The sequence below is a fragment of the Nerophis ophidion genome, linkage group LG02 (genome assembly GCF_033978795.1).
Source record: "Nerophis ophidion isolate RoL-2023_Sa linkage group LG02, RoL_Noph_v1.0, whole genome shotgun sequence".
NCBI lineage: Eukaryota > Metazoa > Chordata > Actinopteri > Syngnathiformes > Syngnathidae > Nerophis > Nerophis ophidion.
The window spans coordinates 84,952,491-84,974,492 of record NC_084612.1 but is presented as its reverse complement, the minus strand read 5'-3'; the positions used below and the strand labels follow the sequence as shown (position 1 = coordinate 84,974,492).

The 22,002-nt window shown below is 43.4% G+C and overlaps 1 protein-coding gene across 1 annotated transcript; it reads right to left on the bottom strand.

Moving 5' to 3' along the window:
- Positions 1 to 560: 560 nt before the first annotated feature.
- abcc12 (ATP-binding cassette, sub-family C (CFTR/MRP), member 12) lies at positions 561 to 17,390 on the bottom strand. The gene is made up of 12 exons (XM_061875121.1): positions 17,264 to 17,390; positions 15,201 to 15,383; positions 11,045 to 11,271; positions 10,833 to 10,970; positions 8,032 to 8,221; positions 7,884 to 7,973; positions 7,627 to 7,816; positions 7,403 to 7,562; positions 7,263 to 7,341; positions 5,009 to 5,122; positions 791 to 955; positions 561 to 698 (listed from the first exon to the last, which is right to left on the bottom strand). Exons 1-12 carry the CDS (start codon positions 17,324 to 17,326, stop codon positions 594 to 596), a joined length of 1,704 nt encoding a protein of 567 aa, XP_061731105.1. The 5' UTR covers positions 17,327 to 17,390; the 3' UTR covers positions 561 to 593.
- Positions 17,391 to 22,002: the final 4,612 nt, after the last annotated feature.

Genomic DNA, 22,002 nt, shown 5'->3' with positions numbered 1-22,002 from the left:
GTGCAGGTCACAGTGCAGGTGCAGGTGAAAGTGCACATGCAGGTGCAGGTGAAAGTGCACGTGCAGGTCACAGTGCACGTGCAGGTGCAGGTGCAGGTGAAAGTGCACGTGCAGGTCACAGTGCATGTCACAGTGCATGTGCAGGTCAAAGGGCACGTGCAGGTGCAGGTGAAAGTGCACGTGCAGGTCACAGTGCACGTGCATGTGCAGGTCAAAGGGCACATGCAGGTGCAGGTGAAAGTGCGCGTGCAGTGCACGTCACAGTGCATGTGCAGGTCAAAGGGCACGTGCAGGTGCAGGTGAAAGTGCACGTGCAGGTCACAGTGCACGTGCATGTGCAGGTCAAAGGGCACATGCAGGTGCAGGTGAAAGTGCGCGTGCATGTGCAGGTCAAAGGGCACATGCAGGTGCAGGTGAAAGTGCGCGTGCAGTGCACGTCACAGTGCATGTGCAGGTCAAAGGGCACATGCAGGTGCAGGTGAAAGTGCACGTGAAGGTCACAGTGCACGTGCAGGTGCAGGTGAAAGTGCACGTGCAGGTCACAGTGCAGGTGCACGTGCAGGTGCAGGTGCACGTGCAGGTGCAGGTGCAGGTCAAAGTGCGTGTGACTGGCTGACAGTGTTTGCGGCCGCCAGCAGTGAAGAGAAGAGGGAGTCGGGCCTTTTGGACAAAACATCTGGACTGTCCAACTCTGCCACCTGTAGCACGTGCGGCAGCGTCAGTGTACTGCAGCGTGTGTGTGTGTGTGTGTGTGTGTGTGTGTGTGTGTGTGTGTGTGTGTGTGTGTCACCTTGCCGTGGTCCATGACCAGGATGCGGTGGGCCTGCATGACGGTGTTGATGCGGTGGGCGATGGTGAGCACAGTGCAGTCCCTGAAGGCGTCTCTGATGGTGGTCTGGATCAGGGCGTCCGTCTGGGCGTCGATGGACGCCGTCGCCTCGTCCAGAAGAATGATCTGGAGGTCAAAGGTCACCCGGTGACTGGAGGGAACCAACTTGGACTTCTAACATGAAACTGAAAGAAAACCTTTTGAAATATTTCTTTCAAAGCAGTTCAGTGCAATATTTCATATTCTATATATATATATATATATATATATATATATATATATATATATATATATACATATATATATATATATATATATATATATATGTAGGTGGCACTGGCAGCAGGTGCTCAAGTGTCTTGCCCAAGGACACAACGGTAGTGACTAGGATAGCAAAAGCGAGGATCGAACCTGGAACCCTCAAGTTGCTGGCACGGCTAAGTCTACCAACCAAGCTGTACCGCCCCAACGTCAACTATGATGGGATGTCAACATCCATCCAGCCATTTTCTACCGCTTAGTCTTTTTTGGGGTTGCAGGGGGCGCTGGCACCTATCTCAGCTACAATCGGGCGGAAGGCGGTGTACACCCTGGACAAGTCGCCTTCTCATCGCAGGGCCAGGATGTCAACATCAAGTATTTATTTATACATCCATCTGTCTGTCCATCTATCTGCCACACATCCACTGTCAACCATTCATTCATTTTCATCCATCCACTATCAACCATTTTATATTGTTCATCCGCCCATTCAACCATCCATCCACTATCATCTGTTATACATCCACTATAATCCAACCATTATATTCTTTCATCCATCCATTCAACCATCCATCCACTATCATCTGTCATCCATCCGCTATCATCTATCCATGATATTCTACCGTCCATCCATCCAACCATGTATCCATCCACTATCATCCAACCAACCATCCACTATCATCTGTCATCCATCCACTATCATCTATCCATTATGTTCTTTCATCCATCTATTCAACCATCCATCCACTATTATCCATCCATTATATTCTATCATCCATCCATGTATCCATCCACTATCATCCAACCAACCATCCACTATCATCCATCCACTATCATCTATCCATGATATTCTTTCATCCATCCATCCACTATCATCTATCATCCATCCATCCATCCACTATCATCTATCATCCATCCATCCATGTATCCATCCACTATCATCCATCCACTATCATCCATCCACTATCATCCATCCATCCACTATCATCCGTCATCCATCCAGTATCATCTGTCATCCATCCAGTATCATCCATCCATGGCATCCTATCATCCATCCATCCACTATCATGCATCCAGTATTATCTGTCATCCATCCACTATCATCTATCCATTATGTTCTTTCATCCATCCATTCAACCATCCATCCATCCACTATCATCTGTCATCCATCCACTATTATCTATTCATTATATTCTATCATCCATCCATTCAACCATCCATCCAGTATCATCTGTCATCCATCCGCTATCATCTATCCATGATATTCTACCGTCCATCCATCCATGTATCCATCCACTATCATCCAACCAACCATCCACTATCATCCATCCACTATCATCTATCCACTATCATCCATCCACTATCATCCAACCAACCATCCACTATCATCCATCCACTATCATCTGTCATCCATCCATGTATCCATCCACTATCATCTATCATCCATCCATCCATGTATCCATCCACTATCATCTATCCATTATATTCTATCATCTGTCATCCATCCACTATCATCCATCCATCCATGTATCCATCCACTATCATCTATCATCCATCCGTCCATGTATCCATCCACTATCATCTATCCATGATATTCTTTCATCCATCCATCCACTATCATCTATCATCCATCCATCCATCCACTATCATCTATCATCCATCCATCCATGTATCCATCCACTATCATCCATCCACTATCATCCATCCACTATCATCCATCCATCCACTATCATCCGTCATCCATCCAGTATCATCTGTCATCCATCCAGTATCATCCATCCATGGCATCCTATCATCCATCCATCCACTATCATGCATCCAGTATTATCTGTCATCCATCCACTATCATCCATCCATGACATTCCTTCATCCATCCATCCACTATCATCCATCCATCCACTATCATCTATCATCCATCCATCCATCCACTATCATCTATCATCCATCCATCCATCCACTATCATCTATCATCCATCCATCCATCCACTATCATCTATCATCCATCCATCCATCCACTATCATCTATCATCCATCCATCCATGTATCCATCCACTATCATCCATCCACTATCATCCATCCATCCACTATCATCTGTCATCCATCCAGTATCATCTGTCATCCATCCAGTATCCATGGCATCCTATCATCCATCCATCCACTATCATGCATCCAGTATTATCTGTCATCCATCCACTATCATCCATCCATGACATTCCTTCATCCATCCATCCATCCATCCATCCACTATCATCCATCCACTATCATCCATCATCCATCCATCCATCCATCCACTATCATCTATCATCCATCCATCCATGTATCCATCCACTATCATCCATCCACTATCATCCATCCATCCACTATCATCCGTCATCCATCCAGTATCATCTGTCATCCATCCAGTATCATCCATCCATGACATCCTATCATCCATCCATCCATCCATCCGCTATCATGCATCCAGTATTATCTGTCATCCATCCACTATCATCCATCCACTATCATCCATCCACTATCATCCATCATCCATCCATCCATCCACTATCATCTATCATCCATCCATCCATGTATCCATCCACTATCATCCATCCACTATCATCCATCCATCCACTATCATCCGTCATCCATCCAGTATCATCTGTCATCCATCCAGTATCATCCATCCATGACATCCTATCATCCATCCATCCATCCATCCACTATCATGCATCCAGTATTATCTGTCATCCATCCACTATCATCCATCCATGACATTCCTTCATCCATCCATCCACTATCATCCATCCATCCATCCACTATCATCCATCCATCCACTATCATCCATCCATCCATCCACTATCATCCATCCGTCCACTATCATCCATCCACTATCATCCATCCACTATCATCCATCTATCCACTATCATCCATCCACTATCATCCATCCACTATCATCCATCCACTATCATCCATCCATCCACTATCATCCATCCACTATCATCCATCCACTATCATCCATCCATCCACTATCATCTGTCATCCATCCAGTATCATCTGTCATCCATCCAGTATCATCCATCCATGGCATCCTATCATCCATCCATCCACTATCATGCATCCAGTATTATCTGTCATCCATCCACTATCATCCATCCATGACATTCCTTCATCCATCCATCCATCCACTATCATCCATCCACTATCATCCATCATCCATCCATCCATCCACTATCATCTATCATCCATCCATCCATGTATCCATCCACTATCATCCACCCACTATCATCCATCCATCCACTATCATCCGTCATCCATCCAGTATCATCTGTCATCCATCCAGTATCATCCATCCATGACATCCTATCATCCATCCATCCATCCATCCACTATCATCCATCCACTATCATCCATCCATCCACTATCATCCGTCATCCATCCAGTATTATCTGTCATCCATCCACTATCATCCATCCATGACATTCCTTCATCCATCCATCCACTATCATCCATCCATCCATCCACTATCATCCATCCATCCACTATCATCCATCCATCCATCCACTATCATCCATCCGTCCACTATCATCCATCCACTATCATCCATCCACTATCATCCATCCACTATCATCCATCTATCCACTATCATCCATCCACTATCATCCATCCACTATCATCCATCCACTATCATCCATCCATCCACTATCATCCGTCATCCATCCAGTATTATCTGTCATCCATCCACTATCATCCATCCATGACATTCCTTCATCCATCCATCCACTATCATCCATCCATCCATCCACTATCATCCATCCATCCACTATCATCCATCCACTATCATCCATCCACTATCATCCATCCACTATCATCCATCCATCCACTATCATGCATGCGTGAGCACGGTCAGTCCACCATCCCCAAGTTCCAGCGCGGTGGTACCTTGGAGTTGCGCAGCAGTGCTCGGGCCATGCACATCAACTGTCGCTCGCCCACTGAGAAGTTCTCCCCGTTCTCAGAGACCCGGGCCTCCAGTTGTCCATCCAGTCTGGAGATCTGGGCACACAAACCACAGACAGACTGAACAACAACTTGTCTTACCTGCTCTTACCTTCCTTCTGGCTTTGGTGTTTGCAAGAAGTGAGAAATCGAAGGCGAGGCGGAGATGCTTATAAAATAATCTTGCCTTCTTTTATACTTCCTGCAAACAAGCCAGTGATTGTCCAGACACTTCAGAAGAAAAGAACTTTGCGTGGCTTTTGGAGTCCGACGCTGTAGTCAATAAACCTGTTCTTCTTTTCTATCCTCCTGTTGTGGGGCAGACTGGCTCGTACATGCACATGCATCCATTTACTGTTCCATCCATTCACTGCCGCTTTTCCTTATCGGGGTCACGGGAGGGTGCTGGAGCCTATCTCAGCTGCATTGGGGCGGAAGGCGGGGTACACCCTGGACAAGTCACAAGGCTAACATTGCCATTTCTAGTACAAAGTAGCATACAGTTCTGACTTCTATTTTTCAGTAGTCTCGCTATGGAAGCACTAAAAACTACAACAAAGATGACGGGGATAATACGCTGTCAAAGTGGAGGCACGTAAATAAGACCTGCCCACAAAGTAGCGCAAATCTTATCTGAACTTTATTGTACAGACAAGAACAACATTTTGTTGCATTAGCTGCTTGTGGTGCAGGATAAAATACATTTTATGTAGGAAGTCTTTTAAATGTAAAATGACATTTTTAAGGAAGCAAGCTAGTATTCACTAAGGAGCTCCTTTTTATGTAATTGTATCTACTTATTTTAATTTTCATGTATTTATTTTCTTTATTTCTCAATTAATTATTGTTTCATTTATTTAAATTTATATATATATATATATATATATATATATATATAATTTCTTATTTATTAAATAATTATTTCATAAATTGTTTATGTTTTAATTATATATTATATCATGTTTTTATTTATTATTTTAGTTTATTGTTTTATATTTAAAATTAATTAATGCATTTTTGTATTTTCATTCCAAAAATATTTTTTTAATGTTTTTTTTTTTTATGCCTTTTTAATTTTATTTTTTACTCATTAAGGAGCTTCTGGTTTTGTAACCACACCGGTCACCCATTAATATGTTTAACAAAATATTTCAATTCATTTGTTACTTTAATTTATTGCAATTTTCTGATTTGAATAATTAGTAAATTTTTGAATTGTAATTAAAAATGTATTTGGTAATGTTTTTTATAATTCATTGGGGCGGTATAGCTCGGTTGGTAGAGCGGCCGTGCCAGCAACTTGAGGGTTACAGGTTCGATTCCCGCTTCCATCATCCTAGTCACTGCCGTTGTGTCCTTGGGCAAGACACTTTACTCACCTGCTCCCCGTGCCACCCACACTGGTTTAAATGTAACTTAGATATTGGGTTTCACTATGTAAAGCGCTTTGAGTCACTCGAGAAAAGCGCTATATAAATATAATTCAATTCAATTCATTTGTATTTTATTTGTTTGACTTACGAAATACTTTATTTTTGTAAGCATATTTATTTATTTTTGTGATTATATTGTTATGTATCTGTTTTCTATGCATCTCTATTTATTATTGTTTTATTCATTTTTATTCTATTTATGTATTTATTTTTTAAATTTTAATAAAAACTTATTTTTTTATGTTCAACTCTATAATTTATTTATTATTATAATTTTCTGAACTAATTAATTAGTACATTAAAAAGTAAAAAAATGTTTTTTGAGTAATTTTTGATTGTATTTTATTTGTTTGACTCAGAAAATGCTTTATTTTTGTAATCATATTTATTTATTTTTGTGTTGGTATTGTTATGTATTTCATTTCTTTATATCTCTATTTATTATTGTTTTATTTATCTTTATTTTATTGATGTTTTTATTTTTTAAATTGTAATAAAAATTTTAGATTTTTTTACGTTTAACTATAATTTATCTATTATTTTAATTTATGATCATAATTTTGTGAATTAATTAGTACATTTAAAATGTAAAAAAAAAATGTGTTTGTTAATGTATTTTTTTAAATCCATTTCTAATGGTTCGCATTTGATTAGATGACACCTTTTCTTCTTGAATGTGTTTCCTTTCTTGTCGAAGAGGTTCTGCAACCTGTTATTTCTCAGCGTCCAATCAGGACGGTCCCTGTGACGCGGCCGCCACTCACCATGTCCTTCATGTAGGTCCTCTCCAGGGCCGTCCACAGGTCCTGGTCGCTGCGCGTGCCGAAGGGGTCCAGGTTGTACCTGCGGGCGCACACGGGCGGTCAGCCGGCGCTCACGAAGCAAGATGTCGGTCGCAGCTGACCTGACGGTGCCGATGAAGAGCACCGGGTCCTGAGGGATGATGGACAGTTTGCTGCGCAGGTCCTGCAGGCCCAGGTGGGAGATGTCCACGCCGTCGATCAGGATGCGTCCCGCTGCCGGCTCCACCAGCCTGAACAGGGACACGCCTAAGGAGGACTTCCCTGCAGCAAGAAGCACGGAGGACATGTCGGAGCTTCCCGGGGACGCCGCGGTCTCGGACCTCACCAGAACCCGTCCTTCCCACGATGCCCAGCTTCTCTCCGGCCCGCACCAGGAAGTCCAGGCCGTGGAGGACGACGGGCGTGTTGTGCCGGTACCTCATCTGGTAGTCCTGGAAGGAGATGGCCCCGTTCTTGGGCCAGTCCCCCGGGACCTCAGAGTCCCGGAGGTGTCTGGGGGCCTCGGACGTACAACCCTGCACACACCAGCCTGCTCAGACCCTGAGATCCACCAGCGGGAGGTCCCCCCCCCCCCGTCCTGACCGTGATGTACTCCTGCAGACGCTCCACAGAGTTGAACCTGGCCTCCACCTCCGTGGCCTGCCTCACCACAAACTGCAGCATGCCCGTCAGCTGCAAACACACCAGCTGCCAGTCAGCTGCAAACACAGCAGGGAGCCCCTCCCCCTACCTGGATGGTGTAGGACAGGGCCAGCCCCTTCAAGGCGGGACTGATGTGCTCGTTGCTGCTGAGGACGGCGAAGAGCGAGACCAGCAGGGTGAGGGAGGCCGCCATGACGTCCAGCCTGAAGGCCAGCCAGCGTGTCCCCGAGATGAAGAGCAGGAAGTGGTTGGAGTTGATGTCGTTCAGGGACTTGAAGCTGCAACACCCGGAAGGAAGCAAGGAGACAAATCTTCTCATGAAATCATCATCATCAGCAGCAGCAGCAGCAATACACCTTCTTCTTCTTCTTCTTCTTTGTGGACTCATTCAAACAACATGACATCATCACTTTTACATCACCATGACATCATCAGTCTTTACTTCACCTGCACACCATGACATCATCAGTCTTTACTTCACCTGCACACCATGACATCATCACTCTTTACTTCACCTGCACACCATGACATCATCACTCTTACTTCACCTGCACACCATGACATCATCACTCCTACTTCACCTCCACACCATGACATCATCACTCTTACTTCACCTGCACACCATGACATCATCACTCTTTACTTCACCTGCACACCATGACATCATCACTCTTTACTTCACCTGCACGCCATGACATCATCACTCTTACTTCACCTGCACACCATGACATCATCACTCTTTACTTCACCTGCACACCATGACATCATCACTGTTACTTCACCTGCACACCATGACATCATCACTCCTACTTCACCTCCACACCATGACATCATCACTCTTTACTTCACCTGCACACCATGACATCATCACTCTTTACTTCACCTGCACGCCATGACATCATCACTCTTTACTTCACCTGCACACCATGACATCATCACTCTTTACTTCACCTGCTCACCATGACATCATCAGTCTTTACTTCACCTGCACACCATGACATCATCACTCTTTACTTCACCTGCACACCATGACATCATCACTCTTACTTCACCTGCACACCATGACATCATCACTCCTACTTCACCTCCACACCATGACATCATCACTCTTACTTCACCTGCACACCATGACATCATCACTCTTTACTTCACCTGCACACCATGACATCATCACTCTTACTTCACCTGCACACCATGACATCATCACTCTTTACTTCACCTGCACACCATGACATCATCACTCTTACATCACCTGCACACCATATCTTTACTTCACCTGCACACCATGACATAATCATCCTTACTTCACCTGCACACCATGACATCATCACTCTTTACTTCACCTGCACACCATGACATCATCACTCTTTACTTCACCTGCACACCATGACATAATCATCCTTACTTCACCTGCACACCATGACATCATCACTCTTTACTTCACCTGCACACCATGACATCATCACTCTTACTTCACCTGCACACCATGACATCATCACTCTTTACTTCACCTGCACACCATGACATCATCACTCTTACTTCACCTGCACACCATGACATCATCACTCTTTACTTCACCTGCACACCATGACATCATCACTCTTTACTTCACCTGCACGCCATGACATCATCACTCTTACTTCACCTGCACACCATGACATCATCACTCTTTACTTCACCTGCACACCATGACATCATCACTCTTTACTTCACCTGCACACCATGACATCATCACTCTTTACTTCACCTGCACACCATGACATCATCACTCCTACTTCACCTCCACACCATGACATCATCACTCTTTACTTCACCTGCACACCATGACATCATCACTCTTTACTTCACCTGCACGCCATGACATCATCACTCTTTACTTCACCTGCACACCATGACATCATCACTCTTTACTTCACCTGCTCACCATGACATCATCACTCTTTACTTCACCTGCACACCATGACATCATCACTCTTTACTTCACCTGCACACCATGACATCATCACTCTTTACTTCACCTGCACACCATGACATCATCACTCTTACTTCACCTGCACACCATGACATCATCACTCTTTACTTCACCTGCACACCATGACATCATCACTCTTACATCACCTGCACACCATATCTTTACTTCACCTGCACACCATGACATCATCACTCTTACTTCACCTGCACGCCATGACATCATCACTCTTTACTTCACCTGCACACCATATCTTTACTTCACCTGCACACCATGACATCATCACTCTTTACTTCACCTGCACACCATGACATCATCACTCTTACTTCACCTGCACGCCATGACATCATCACTCTTTACTTCACCTGCACACCATGACATCATCACTCTTACTTCACCTGCACACCATGACATCATCACTCTTATTTCACCTGCACACCATGACATCATCACTCTTACTTCACCTGCACACCATGACATCATCACTCTTACTTCACCTGCACACCATGACATCATCACTCTTTACTTCACCTGCACGCCATGACATCATCACTCTTACTTCACCTGCACGCCATGACATCATCACTCTTACTTCACCTGTGCAAACTGCAAGCGTGGAGCACGCTGTCAAGTTAACTTTCAGTTTCGATCTCCGTCAAGGCAACCTAAGTGGACGCTATCGACAATTTGGAAGAGGCGTTCAAGGTACCCTGAAGCTGCCACCAATGAGTAGAGGATGCAGAGCTAAATTGGACTAAATCGCAAACTGGACAACATCTCGGAAACGCCTTCGGCTCCGCATGGCGAAGTACGATGAATGTGAGGACCGGGCAAACCTTCTAATCTGGACTGTTTCCCCTGGCTGCTTGGAGAAATGTTAGAGAGAACTCCTTCCCGGTCTGTGGTGTGTGTTTTCTTACAGCTGGATGTGCTTGTCCCTCATGTCGAAGGCGTGGATGGTGCTGAGGCCCTGCAGGGTGGAGGTGGTGAGGGAGATGCACGGCGAGCGGCTGACGTTCTCCATCTTCTTCATCTGGCGAATGCTCCTCTGGGAGACGCTGCAGGAGCGGCGGGGACATGTCAGAGCGTTTCCCCCCGCGCGGGCACGGCGGCGGGCGAGGCGGCGACTGACAAGAGCATGAGGGCGAACAGGACGCCCGTGACGACCACGGCGAGCAGCATGGCGGGGAAGACGGTGGAGATGATGACCACGGTGAAGGCCACCAGCAGGGCGAACTGCAGGAAGGGGTCCATGTGGAGCGGCAGCACGCTGTCCACCTCGTCCTGGTCCTTGGAGAAGCGGTTGAGGACGCGTCCCGTGGGCGTGGTGTCGAAGAAGCTCATGGGGCTGGCCATGATCTGGAAAGTAGGAGGAGTCGGAGTTAGCGCGACACCTTGGTGCTGTCAGGGGAACATTGTCGAGAACTACATGACGTAAACTGATACTTTTTTCCTACGCTTTACACTCTGCGGCTTATAAAACGGTGCGGCTAATTTGCTATGACGCTAATAGTTTAAAAAAACGACAACAACAAGCAAAGACACTGAAAAGGTGTGTTATTGACTGTGCTGTGGCGCCATCTTCTGGACGAGTTCGCTCCATTTAGTGCCATTCCCTCTTGTAGCCGTCCATAGCGTTTCTACTCCTATGGATTCTCCATTCATCACTTCAAGCCACGTTTGTAAGTTTTACAATATAACTAAAACATTTCTTACTTACTAAAGCGTCCTATGTGTGACGTAGGTAGGAGTCTTTTCATGCATATTTGAACATGCTATTGTATATTAGCGAAGATGCTAACACGTGTGTCTGAGTTAGTACTATTACTTCACACCGGCGTTCTTTTTGCATTGTTTCAGTTTCACAAATTCCTCAGTAAATCCACCAAAACGTCACCGTGGAGTTATTTAGTTTGTTTAGCTGGTTGGAGAACTAGCTTGCACAAGCTAGTGGATCCATGACCATGACTTCTGTTTTGCCTGATCGGCTATTTTACTGCCTTGTTACAGACACCCTTTGAAAACAATTAAGGTAATGTAAGTAAATATTTACAGAACATTTTTGTGTAAATGACTCATTTCACAACCTCATCACTTCTGTTTTGTTTGATAGTCCGTTTTACTGCCTTGTTACAGACACCCTTTGAAAACTATTAAGGTAATGTAGGTAAATATTTGCAGAACATTTCTGTGTAAATGACTCATTTCACAACCTCATGACTTCTGTTTTGTTTGATCGGTCGTTTTACTGCCTTGTTACTGACTCAGTTTGGAAACAATTAAGATAAGTAAATAAATATTTGCAGAACATTTCTGTGCAAATAACTCATTTCACAACCTCATGACTTTTGAACATTTTTACAGTAATATTTTACAGTACATTACTGTGTAAATAACTAATTTCACAACCTCATGACTTCTGTTTTGTTTGATCAGCCGTTTTACTGCCTTGTTAGACACCCTTTAGAAACAATTGAGATATGTAAATAAATATTTATAGTACATTTCTGTGTAAATGACTCATTTCACAACCTCATGACTTCTGTTTTGTTTGATCGGCCGTTTTACTGCCTTGTTACTGACTCCGTTTGGAAACAATTAAGATATGTAAATAAATATTTGAAGAACATTTCTGTGTAAATAACTAATTTCACAACCTCATGACTTCTGTTTTGTTTGAGCGACCGTTTTACTGCCTTGTTACTGACTCCGTTTGGAAACAATTAAGATATGTAAATAAATATTTGCAGAACATTTCTGTGCAAATAACTCATTTAACAACCTCATGACTTCTGTTTTGTTTGATCGGCCGTTTTACTGCCTTGTTACTGACTCCATTTGGAAATAATTAAAATATGTAAATAAAACATTGCAGAACATTTCTGTGCAAATAACTCATTTCACAACCTCATGACTTCTGAACATTTTTACAGTAATATTTACAGTACATTTCTGTGTAAATAAGTAATTTCAGAACCTCATCACTTGTTTTGTTTGATCGGTCGTTTTACTGCCTTGTTACTGACTCAGTTTGGAAACAATTAAGATATGTAAATAAATATTTGCAGAACATTTCTGTGCACATAACTCATTTCACAACCTCATGACTTCTGTTTTGTTTGATCGGTCGTTTTACTGCCTTGTTACTGACTCAGTTTGGAAACAATTAAGATATGTAAATAAATATTTGCAGAACATTTCTGTGCAAATAACTCATTTCACAACCTCATGACTTTTGAACATTTTTACAGTAATATTTTACAGTACATTACTGTGTAAATAACTAATTTCACAACCTCATGACTTCTGTTTTGTTTGATCAGCCGTTTTACTGCCTTGTTAGACACCCTTTAGAAACAATTGAGATATGTAAATAAATATTCATAGTACATTTCTGTGTAAATGACTCATTTCACAACCTCATGACTTCTGTTTTGTTTGATCGGCCGTTTTACTGCCTTGTTACTGACTCCATTTGGAAACAATTAAGATATGTAAATAAATATTTGCAGAACATTTCTCTGCAAATAACTCATTTAACAACCTCATGACTTCTGTTTTGTTTGATCGGCCGTTTTACTGCCTTGTTACTGACTCCATTTGGAAATAATTGAAATATGTAAATAAAACATTGCAGAACATTTCTGTGCAAATAACTCATTTCACAACCTCATGACTTCTGAACATTTTTACAGTAATATTTTACAGTAATATTTACAGTACATTTCTGTGTAAATAAGTAATTTCAGAACCTCATGACTTCTGTTTTGTTTGATCAGCCGTTTTACTGCTTTGTTAGACACCCTTTAGAAACAATTGAGATATGTAAATAAATATTTACAGTACATTTCACAACCTCATCACTTCTGTTTTGTTTGAGCGACCGTTTTACTGCCTTGTTACTGACTCCGTTTGGAAACAATTAAGATATGTAAATAAATATTTGCAGAACATTTCTGTGCAAATAACTCATTTAACAACCTCATGACTTCTGTTTTGTTTGATCGGCCGTTTTACTGCCTTTTTACTGACTCCATTTGGAAATAATTAAAATATGTAAATAAAACATTGCAGAACATTTCTGTGCAAATAACTCATTTCACAACCTCATGACTTCTGAACATTTTTACAGTAATATTTTACAGTAATATTTACAGTACATTTCTGTGTAAATAAGTAATTTCAGAACCTCATGACTTCTGTTTTGTTTGATCAGCCGTTTTACTGCCTTGTTAGACACCCTTTAGAAACAATTGAGATATGTAAATAAATATTTACAATACATTTCTGTGTAAATGACTCATTTCACAACCTCATCACTTCTGTTTTGTTTGATCGTCCGTTTTACTGCCTTGTTAGACACCTTTTGGAAACAATTAAGGTATGTAAATAAATATTTACAGTACATTTATGTGTGTATAACTCATTTCACAACCTCATGACTTCTGTTTTGTTTGATCGTCCGTTTTACTGCCTTGTTAGACACCCTTTGGAAACAATTAAGGTATGTAAATAAATATTTACAGTACATTTATGTGTGTATAACTCATTTCACAACCTCATGACTTCTGTTTTGTTTGATCGTCCGTTTTACTGCCTTGTTAGACACCCTTTGGAAACAATTAAGGTATGTAAATAAATATTTACAGTACATTTATGTGTGTATAACTCATTTCACAACCTCATGACTTCTGTTTTGTTTGATCGGCCTTGTTTCAGACTCCGTTTGGAAACAATTAATATATGTAAATAAATATTTGAAGAATATTTCTGTGTAAATGACTCATTTCACAACCTCGTGACTCCTGTTTTGTTTGATCGACCGTTTTACTGCCTTGTTAGACACCCTTTGTAAACAATTAAGGTATGTAAATACATATTTATAGTACATTTATGTGTATATAACTCATTTCACAACCTATATATCTGCGATTTAAAGTCCGGCACGGCTAATGTATGGGAAAACAATATATTCAATTAGTGGGCGGGGCTTATAAGGCATTGCGCTCTGTAGTCCCAATAATATGGTGTTATTTTCTCCGGTTTGAATGGCGTGGTGAAGTACCGAATGCGGGAGAGAGTGGAGAAGAATGCACACAGAGGCCAAGTTAACTTTCAGTTTCGAGCCTAGCCAGGCAAGACGGACAAAAGCATGAGAGGCGGGCGACCATTTTCGCAGGTATCGTTATTGTTTGTACTTCCTCCTTTTGTGGGACGAATGGCCAATCAGCTCTCATAATTCTAGAAGGTCTTAGAACTAGGGGATGTGGGCGGAGTCCCGACAGTACCTTCTTCAACATGGTGTCGTGGAACCAGCAGGCGGCCTTCAAGGTGACGTGTGTGTAGAAGAAGCACTTGACGAGGGCCAGCGTCACCATGACGACCACCATCATGCCGTAGACCAGCTGGTAGAAGTGCAGGTCCGGGTTCTTGGAGATGTCTCCCCGGTCTGATGTGGTCTTGTTGTCTGACTGCAAAGCACAGCCCAGGAAAGGTTTGAGCCCTGATCTACTAGAAGATCCCCCGCTTCATGTAATATTGCAGTATTTTCTCCTTAAATTATTACTTTATGGAAAAGTATTACTTTTTATTGCAATATGGAGACATTTGTCATATAAAATAATGACTTTAATCACAATATTGATATTTTTTTCTGGTTCTTGAGTCCTTTTTGTGTGTTTTCTGATTATTTTTGGACTCGTCCGATCCTTAGTTTGTGCACTTCCTTGTTTGTTTGGTTACCATGGTTTCTTATGTGTTACACCTGCTCTGCTCTGGTCACACACCTGTGTTTTGATTGTTACTTTAGTATTTAAGCCTGCCTTCGACCTGAGTTTGTTCTTGGTTCGTTGTTTGCGCCATGCAACAATCATGTTGGTTTATCTTCTATTTCAGGGGTAGGGAACCTATGGCTCGGGAGCCAGATGTGGCTCTTTTGATGACTGCATCTGGCTCTCGGATAAATCTGAGCTGACGTTGCTTAACATGATAAGTAAAGAATAATTCCACTTGTAATCACAGTGTTAAAAATAATGTTCAAAATATAAAACATTCTCATGCATTTTTAATCCATCCATCTGTTTCTACCGCACCTGTTCAAGAAGTTGCGTTAATGGTAAGAAGTTATTTATTTATTATTGGTTAGTGTGGGGCTTGCCCTCCTGGGGGTTCTTCAGACCACCAAGCACCGACATGAGAGCCTGTTTTAGGCTTACAATATTGTTTTATTTTTCAATAAGTCCCTCAGTTGCTTTCCAGCACTTGTATTTTTCTCTTTTGTTTTCGCTCGCGCTCTGGCTCCAGCCCCAACCCCGTCTCTCTTACTGGCTGCTGCTTATAACAGAGCGACAGGTGATTAGATAACAAGGCCCAGGTGGGCCGTCCACGCACCTGTCACTGATTTAGAGGCCGGTCCTGGCACACCACAGTTCACTGCCGGCCCGCAGACCACGCCCCCTCCACAGTTAGCTTCAGAATAACAATGTTATTACAAAGAATAAGAGACCTATTATACTCTAGAAATGTTGGTTTAACTTTAAAATGCATGCGTTTAGTTGTGTTCAGTGTTAAAAAAAAATTATACGGCTCTTACGGAATTTTTAAAAAAAATATTTGGCTTTTTGGCTCTCTCAGCCAAAAAGGTTCCCGACCCCTGTTCTATGTAAATACTTGTGCTAAGTTACGCCTTAGCTCCGCGTGCGCTCGGCACATCATTTTTGGACTTTGACTCAATGCTAAGTGTTAGCCTAGCTCCCCGTGCGTTCGGCATGCTTTTTGTTTGCCTTTTGTATCAGTTTTATTTGACTTTTTGTATTAAAACAAGCTCCTTCCTGCAATTCCTGCCTGTCTTGGTCCTGGTGCATCCTGGGGGGACACCACACGCACCCCAATGCACTTCCAACGTCACATAAAATTTCCCATTATTATTGTTGCCAACATTTTCAAAGTTTTCTTATAAAATTGTGACTTTTGTCGAGTAAAATTACGACTGTTTTCATAAAATTGCCAACATTTTAAGCTTTTCTTGTAAAATTGCGACTGTTATTGAGTGAAAGTCCAACTTTTATCATAACATTGCACAAATGTTCAGTTTTTCTTGTAAAATTTTGACTTGCATTGAGTACAATGACGACATTTATTAAAATACTGCAAAAATTCCAAGTTTTTCTTGTGAACAAACTTTTTTATATTTGCATAGTATGTATATATTATTCATGTTGTAAATACACTTCTTTATATATCCAGAAAGGCTGCTCCTAAAGAGGGAGGCATTTTTCTCAGGTCTCAGGAAGGTAACAAATACAAGTGTGTTTGTGTGTGTGTGCGTGTGTGTGTGTGTGTGTCCTCTCACCCCGTCCCCTTGGCCCAGCCAGTAACTGAGCCACCAGTTGCAGAAGGCTGTAGACCCGATCATTAGAACCACGTTCAGGAAGGTGAGAAAAGTGATGATGTAACCTGCACAAATGGACAGCAGACATCTTGTGTGTGTAAGTGTGTGTGTGTGTGTGTGTGTGTGTGTGTGTGTCTCTTACCCCCCGCCGCCTTGCAGTAACTGCGGTATGTTCTCCAGGAGATGGTCCCTTCTGAGGAGGTCTCCTGACAGACCAGCTGGTCAGCATCCTCAGCTGCAGTGGAGACAAGGTGGTCATGTGACCCAGGGAGGAGACAAGGTGGTCATGTGACCCAGGGAGGAGACAAGGTGGTCATGTGACCCAGGGAGGAGACAAGGTGGTCATGTGACCCAGGGAGGAGACAAGGAGGTCATGTGACCCAGGGAGGAGACAAGGAGGTCATGTGACCCAGGGAGGAGACAAGGAGGTCATGTGACCCAGGGAGGAGACAAGGTGGTCATGTGACCCAGGGAGGAGACAAGGTGGTCATGTGACCCAGGGAGGAGACAAGGTGGTCATGTGACCCAGGGAGGAGACAAGGTGGTCATGTGACCCAGGAAGGAGACAAGGTGGTCATGTGACCCAGGGAGGAGACAAGGTGGTCATGTGACCCAGGGAGGAGACAAGGTGGTCATGTGACCCAGGGAGGAGACAAGGAGGTCATGTGACCCAGGGAGGAGACAAGGAGGTCATGTGACCCAGGGAGGAGACAAGGAGGTCATGTGACCCAGGGAGGAGACAAGGTGGTCATGTGACCCAGGGAGGAGACAAGGTGGTCATGTGACCCAGGGAGGAGACAAGGTGGTCATGTGACCCAGGGAGGAGACAAGGTGGTCATGTGACCCAGGAAGGAGACAAGGTGGTCATGTGACCCAGGGAAGAGACAAGGTGGTCACGTGACCCAGGGAGGAGACAAGGTGGTCATGTGACCCAGGGAAGAGACAAGGTGGTCACGTGACCCAGGGAGGAGACGAGGTGGTCATGTGACCCAGGGAGGAGACGAGGTGGTCATGTGACCCAGGGAGGAGACGAGGTGGTCATGTGACCCAGGGAGGAGACAAGGTGGTCATGTGACCCAGGGAGGAGACAAGGTGGTCATGTGACCCAGGGAGGAGACAAGGTGGTCATGTGACCCAGGGAGGAGACAAGGTGGTCATGTGACCCAGGGAGGAGACAAGGTGGTCATGTGACCCAGGGAGGAGACAAGGTGGTCATGTGACCCAGGGAGGAGACAAGGTGGTCATGTGACCCAGGGAGGAGACAAGGTGGTATGTGACCCAGGGAGGAGACAAGGTGGTCACGTGACCCAGGGAGGAGACAAGGTGGTCACGTGACCCAGGGAGGAGACAAGGTGGTCATGTGACCCAGGGAGGAGACAAGGTGGTCATGTGACCCAGGGAGGAGACAAGGTGGTCATGTGACCCAGGGAGGAGACAAGGAGGTCATGTGACCCAGGGAGGAGACAAGGTGGTCATGTGACCCAGGGAGGAGACAAGGTGGTCATGTGACCCAGGGAGGAGACGAGGTGGTCATGTGACCCAGGGAGGAGACAATGTGGTCATGTGACCCAGGGAGGAGACAAGGTGGTCATGTGACCCAGGGAGGAGACAAGGTGGTCACGTGACCCAGGGAGGAGACAAGGTGGTCATGTGACCCAGGGAGGAGACAAGGTGGTCATGTGACCCAGGGAGGAGACAAGGTGGTCACGTGACCCAGGGAGGAGACAAGGTGGTCATGTGACCCAGGGAGGAGACAAGGTGGTCACGTGACCCAGGGAGGAGACAAGGTGGTCATGTGACCCAGGGAGGAGACAAGGTGGTCATGTGACCCAGGGAGGAGACAATGTGGTCATGTGACCCAGGGAGGAGACAATGTGGTCATGTGACCCAGGGAGGAGACAAGGTGGTCATGTGACCCAGGGAGGAGACAAGGTGGTCATGTGACTCAGGGAGGAGACAAGGTGGTCATGTGACCCATGGAGGAGACAAGGTGGTCATGTGACCCAGGGAGGAGACAAGGTGGTCATGTGACCCAGGGAGGAGACAAGGTGGTCATGTGACCCAGGAAGTAAAGTGAAAGTAGAGGGAGGAGTCAGGACTGACATTTAGTGTTGGTATCAAGTCCCGCCACGTCTTCATCCGCCATGTCAAAGGCTGTGAGGAAGGGCAGACATGTTTGTGGTTATTCTACAGGAAAGGATCACATTCATCACACAGAGCAGGGGTGTCCAAAGTGCGGCCCCTGGGGGCCATTTGGGGCACAAAGCTCATTTTTTTTCTTAAAAAAAAGACAAAGAACATAAAAAAGTGGGGTAAAAGTAATTAAACGAGACAAAGTTGCAATGTTGACTCTAAAAATGTTTTTTTTATTTAACTGTCATTGCTCAAAAAATAATAATGAATCAAAATCGATGTTATGAATTATTGATCTATTCAAGGCTCCAATTACTTCACGTTAAATATTACACTTTGAAATATGTTTTAGGGAAAAATATTGCATATCTTGTGTGTTTGCCAAATGAAAAACAAAGTTTATTTAACAAAAAGGGTATAAAATGAACGTATACACAAAATAATAAAAATTTATGATGTTTCCACCCCCATGCTTCACAGTAGGTATGGTGTTCTTGGGATGCAACTCAGTATTCTTCTTCCTCCAAACACGAGGAGTTGAGTTGATACCAAAAAGGATACATGGATGATACAGCAGAGGATTGGGAGAATTTCATGTGGTCAGATGAAACCAAAATAGAACTTTTTGGTATAAACTCAACTGGTGGTGTTTGGAGGAAGAAGAATACTGAGTTGCATCCCAAGAACACCATACCTACTGTGAAGCATGGGGGTGGAAACATCATGCTTTGGGGCTGTTTTTCTGCTAAGGGGACAGGACGATTGATCCGTGTTAAGGAAAGAATGAATGGGGCCATGTATCCTGAGATTTGGAGCCAAAACCTTTGAATGGTTGACCAAATACTTGTTTTTCAACGTAATTTACAAATAAATTATTTCAAATTCCTACAATGTGAATTCCTGGATTTTTTTTTTCACATTCTGTCTCTCCCAGTTGAAGTGTACCTATGATGAAAATGACAGACCTCTGTCATCATTTGAAGTGGGAGAACTTGCACAATCGCTGGCTGACTAAATACTTTTTGGCCCCACTGTATGTGTTGAAAGTTAAAAAAAACAAGAAGCATGGTTTATTTTCAACACTTTTTTGGGTGGGCCCTTTTGGATCCCTGAACATTTTAGAGGGATTACAAAAAAATCTGTCATCGCTGAAACAAATAATAATGAATCAAAATCAATGTTATGAATTATTGACATATTTAATGGCTTGACATCAAATATTACTTTGAAATATTGCATACTAAAGTTGGTATTGAGAGGAATAAAATATCGAAAAACAACAACTTTATACCAACAGACCTGAAGTTAAATGAGAGATTCATTTATGACATATTGTAAACATTTTTATAACTGACACTTCACAAATGCTGAGGAAGTCCTAAAGGTAAAAATAGATATTGTATTGTTTTGGAAAATGAAAAATATCAAAATGGCCGCCGCATGTTTTCATTTTTCAGCAGAAAAAGTTTGGACACCCCTGATATAGATGATAGATTATAGATTGATTCCCAGGTGTTTGCTGACCTTGGTTGACGATGCCGCTGTTGGAGCGATCCCTCAGCTCCGCCTCCACTGTCTCGTGTGCGGCGTTTGGGGGCGGAGCTTCCTCCCCTTCTGTCTGAGAGAAAAAGAAGACACAAGTGTGATGAGAGAGTAAAAAAATGCTGTTTTCTCATGTTTGACACCCGTTCCTAATACTTTGAGCCCGGAACAGGTGTACCTAATGAAGTGTCCAGTGGGTATGTACTATGAATGAGTGAAAGTGAGGAGGAAGCCCAATCTGACCTTGGACTGGTCCGCCTGGTAGCCGCTGATGAGCTGAGCGTAGCGTCCCTTGGCCTTCATCAGGTTCGGATGCTTCCCGGACTCCAGGACCGTCCCGTTGTCCAGAACCAGGACGTGGTCGCAGAACTCCAAATACTGAGGGACGTATGAAACAGGTTTTTAGGTGTGACGGGTACAGTTTGACTCTGGAACAGACCATTTCTACTGAGGTGATTACAAGATGAAACATTCAACATAAAATAGTCTGAATGTTATGAAAGGATGGCACTGAATAAAAGATTTTAAGTATTTCAAAGTAAATGACACTTTTGTCGTTTTCCTGTCATGTGTCACCACAGCAGGGATGCTTCGGATGTCCATTCAGGCACAAGCCAGGCCGGGAATCGAACCCGAGTGCACGCGTGTACAATTATATTAGCAAACATATTTAACAATACTTGTCTTTAATTGGCAATTAAAAATGACGTCGTCCAGAAATTATTTCATGTTAAAATTGTAGCTAGTGATTCCCAACCACTGTGGGATGTATAAATACTTACATATATCCATACATACGTACTAGAGATGCGCAGATAGGCAATTATATCATCCGCAACCGCATCACCAAAGTCGTCATCCACCCGAATTAACATTTTATCAGAACCGCAACCGCCCGCCGAAGTACATCAGAGTTCGGCCACCTTTACCACTCACAGAGCTATTTAAACCCGTTTCACGGAGTAACGAAGACAATGGGAGACGCTAACGTTCTCGCAATGGCGTTCATCCTGATGACAAGAACA